The sequence below is a fragment of the Dendrobium catenatum genome, unplaced genomic scaffold (genome assembly GCF_001605985.2).
Source record: "Dendrobium catenatum unplaced genomic scaffold, ASM160598v2 fragScaff_scaffold_1344, whole genome shotgun sequence".
NCBI classification, from domain to species: domain Eukaryota; kingdom Viridiplantae; phylum Streptophyta; class Magnoliopsida; order Asparagales; family Orchidaceae; genus Dendrobium; species Dendrobium catenatum.
The window spans coordinates 847952-851966 of NW_021319806.1; the positions used below are offsets into that span (position 1 = coordinate 847952).

Here is a 4015-nt window from a genome sequence, read left to right on the forward strand (position 1 = left end):
TTGGGCTCGTTGGATTTGTCTCATCGAGCTACTCGATTCGAATATAAGCATGTCACGTTTGTAAACTATTTGGTCATCCAATTTATAGTTTGAACCTTCCAAATGCGCTTTGGGTCTTCAATTCAGACCCATTTGGGCTCGGATTGAGCCAAATTTGATGTTGTTGGGCTCGTCTTTTCGAGACGTCAGTTCGACTATAAGCTTGCTTAAACCGGAGTTCATATGATTCCGAATTTAATTTTGAAAATTTTCAATTCAATTTTGTCTCGAGATTTGTGCTTAATCAAGATATTTTTTTTATGATATATCAATATGATATATCAATATGCTATTGAGATTTATGCTAATGTCAAAATTAAAAAAATGATTTACTTCTCACGTTCAGGATATTTTGCAACGTTTTACGATATTTCTTATTAACGAAGGCATTCGTCGATTTCTTATAAAAATTGTATTAAAATATGATTTTGCGTAATCCCTCGAACGCGCCACGCCGATTCCCAATTCCCAATTCCCAATTCCAGACGCGGCCTTCGCCGGCGGCAGACCGCCCGGCCATTCGCTCTCTCTCTCTAAAAATTCGACCAAATTAACCTATAAAAGAAAATCCCCAAATACGACTGCACACTCCCATTCCATTCTCAATCAATCCATGGCTAACTCGTTGACATCATCCTCCCGCACCTCCATCCCCTTTCTCTCTCTTGTCTTCCTCATCGGCCTCGTTTTCTCCGCCTCTTTCTCCTCCATAGCATCGGCCTACCAGCTCGGCGGCGTTCGTGGATGGGGGAGAAAAGTTGGAGGATGGAAGGATATACCTGACGCTGCTTCGAACCTAGAGGTACGAGATATTGGGCGCTACTCCGTCGATGAGTACAATCGCCGGCTCCGAGGCCCCGGTGAAGCCCCCATCACCTTCTCCGGCGTTCTGAGCGGCCGTCGCCAGGTGGTCTCTGGCATCAAGTACCATCTCCGCGTGGCTGCCGTGGGCTCTCACAGCAGCGACCACCTCACGTTCGATGCAGTTGTTATCACCCGCCCTTCGATCCCTGAACGCAGCCGCGACCTCCTTTCTTTCACCCGCTCCGATGATTAGTCTGTTCCCTGCTCTCTGTAGTAGTACGTATATGAAGCTTTTTTATGTTTCTTTCGCAGTGAATACCTTTCCCTTTTTATGCTTTGTGATTATAAGAAAATTTCTGTTGTCTCTGATTGCTTGTAACTTCTGATTTGAGCTTGACTAGTCTGCCATTTTCTCTTCTTTTTTTCCCTGTATTTTGCTTTTGGTTTTTGTAAATAAGCAAAAAGATGGAATAATATTGATTTCCATGGAAACATTGAATTCATCGATGCCTATTGGGATTTGGAATTGTAAATAAACATGTAAAATAGCATAGCAACAGAAAAAAAAAAAAAAAACAAGCTCTTTTCTCAAGCATGTAAGCCTATTATTTGCAAAGTGTGATTTTTCTTATGTAGAACTCCAGAATGAAACTGCAATTTGTATAAATCATTTACAAAGATTCGTAAATTTCATTTGTCATGCTTATAGAACTGATTATTATGTCTATTGCTCAAATCTTATCAAGATAAGATTTCATAATATACTTTTAGAAACAATTATCAAAACTTTCAATTTCAACTTGGGGCCAAATAACTCGAATTGGATTCCATATCACCCTTATACACCCCGATATCTTATAGGCCAACTCAAGCTATGACAAGCCAAGTGAAAAGTGTCCAACTTATAAGGGAGCCTACAGGCACCTCCAAGAAAGTAAGTGTTTTTTCTAGATGAGTTGATGACTTCATTCAAACAAGTTGGTGATTTCCCCAGATGCGTCAAAGGCTTCATCAAGACAAGTTGGCGGCTTCTTCATAGTTCATATGAGTCGATGACGTCACCTAGCTAGTCAACGATTTCATCTGACTAAGCATTGGATCATCATGGCATCAGCTCATCCAACTTCAAGTCCGATCCGTGTGATTGCCCAAGTGTTTCATTTCATACATATTGTATCATCTTGACTACACATTTTAGTCCTCACACCTCATGTACATGTGTATTTTTTATTGCTTTTCTTATAGCGCCCAAGAACCCTACAAATATGAGGTTAGAGGACCTTTTTTTTAGGGTCATTCAATATATACAATTATCTTATACATTTTATGCTGGCAATAGATACCATTTGGAAGAGTGTCCGCTATCCACGTCCTTCAGAGTAGTATGTTAGCCATCTTCTTCTTCAATGGGTGTCCCTTTACCTTCTAAAAACTTATATGCATTGCAAGAAGCTCAAGTTGTGCCACACTAAATTAATCACATGTTGATCCAACAAAACATCTAAGCAGAAGATTATGCATTCTTGGGATTTATCCATCACATCATTCTTGTACTTGACAAGGCTAGAAAATTTGGCGAACACAAATATTTGAGAAGTTCCAACCTAATATAACTACAACTTTTTCAGCGAATCTTCTGAATCGACAATTCGCAATTGTGTCAAGTAAAACAATTTGATGATCTCTCTCTTGGCTAGCTCTAATTCAGCTAGAAAAAATCTAAGGTGCTTACTTGATTATGCAAATCGACAATTTTATGGTCGATGCAAGATTGAATTGTTGTCATTTTTCTATTCTCTTTGGCTTTATAAGCACTCATGTCTTCACCCACTATCCTCTTGAAATCTTCAAAGTAACTCATCGACATCCTTATGATAGAAGTATACTATCTCAATGCTCGATTCTACTTTTTAAGTTGCTCTAGTTTGCTCCCAGCTCCTTAGCTCATCATTCTTCTCAAGGAGTACTCTATGCAAATTGGTTAAGTATAAATGCTTTTTATAGACCTCTTTATAAACTCTTTTTTAATTTGTTAGAAGGGGCTTTTTGATAGTCAAGGGTATTGTTTCTTCCTTGAAAGAGCTTGGAGGGATAGCATTGAGAAAGTGAAAGAGAGGGTGAGTTTGTGTGGGAGGGAGAATAACTTTAAGGGATTTAAGACTTTGAGAGGGATTTTCACACGGTTACTATGGCTGACCTACATCTGAGGTCCTTTGGTTGTGTTGGTGAGTCTCTTGAGAGGAGCTCTGTGAAGGAAAGACTTTGTTGCCCAATGCTCGCTAGCCGAGGAGGCTAGTGGTACAGTGACTTTGCCTGACCGAGGAGGTGAAGGGAAGACAGTGACTTCATCATACCGAGGAGGTGAAAGGAGGACATGACGACTCTGTCGGACTAAGGAGGTGAAGGGAGGACGCGATGACTCCACCAGAGTGAGGACGTGAAAAGAGGATACGGCGACTCTGTCGGATCGAGGGGGTGAAAGGAGGACACGACAACTCTGTCAAACTAAGTAGGTGAAAGGAGGATACGGCGACTTCGCCGGACCGAGGAGATGAATGGAGGATATGGCTACTCCGTCGGATGAAGGAGGTGAAAGGAAGACACGATGAATCTGTTGGAACGAGGAGGTGAAAGGAGGACACGACGCCTCTACTGGACTGAGGAGGTGAAAGGATGGATTCTTCAAGTGTGAAGAGTCTGTAAATGTGCATTCTCCACCTGTGGAAAGAGAGAAGGGCTTTTCCGCTAATTGTGGGCCGAAGGAGAATCACTGTGTTAGTGCAATTCTCGAAGAGAGGGCTTTTGGGTAGTAAACATAGGTCAAGTTGATCATGCCACTATAAAAATGCATCTCTTTTTTTTTCGCATTTACTTTCAACACTTTTATTTCTTGCATTTTGATTTGATTTTGATTGCACTTGTGAAAGAAGATTATTGTGATTGATTGTGATTCATATTTATTTTTAAAAGAAACAAAAACTAAGAAAAAGAAAAAAAATTGTTATTGATTTTCTACGAAATCTAAAAACACAAAAAATTCGTACTTGCTTTGAAGTTGTATTCTTTTGTTTATTCAAATGATTCTACATAAAATTAGATTTTGGTCTTTATTCAAACAACAACAACAACATCAAGTCTTTATTCAAAAAAAAAAAAAAATTAAGAACTTTTT

General features: G+C 39.7%; 1 protein-coding gene across 1 annotated transcript; it reads left to right on the top strand.

Annotated features, from left to right (window-relative positions):
• Positions 1-499: 499 nt before the first annotated feature.
• LOC110108223 (cysteine proteinase inhibitor 4-like) lies at positions 500-1354 on the top strand. The gene has a single exon (XM_020838772.2). It carries the CDS (start codon positions 653-655, stop codon positions 1094-1096), a length of 444 nt encoding a protein of 147 aa, XP_020694431.1. The 5' UTR covers positions 500-652; the 3' UTR covers positions 1097-1354.
• The last annotated feature ends 2661 nt before the right edge of the window (positions 1355-4015 follow it).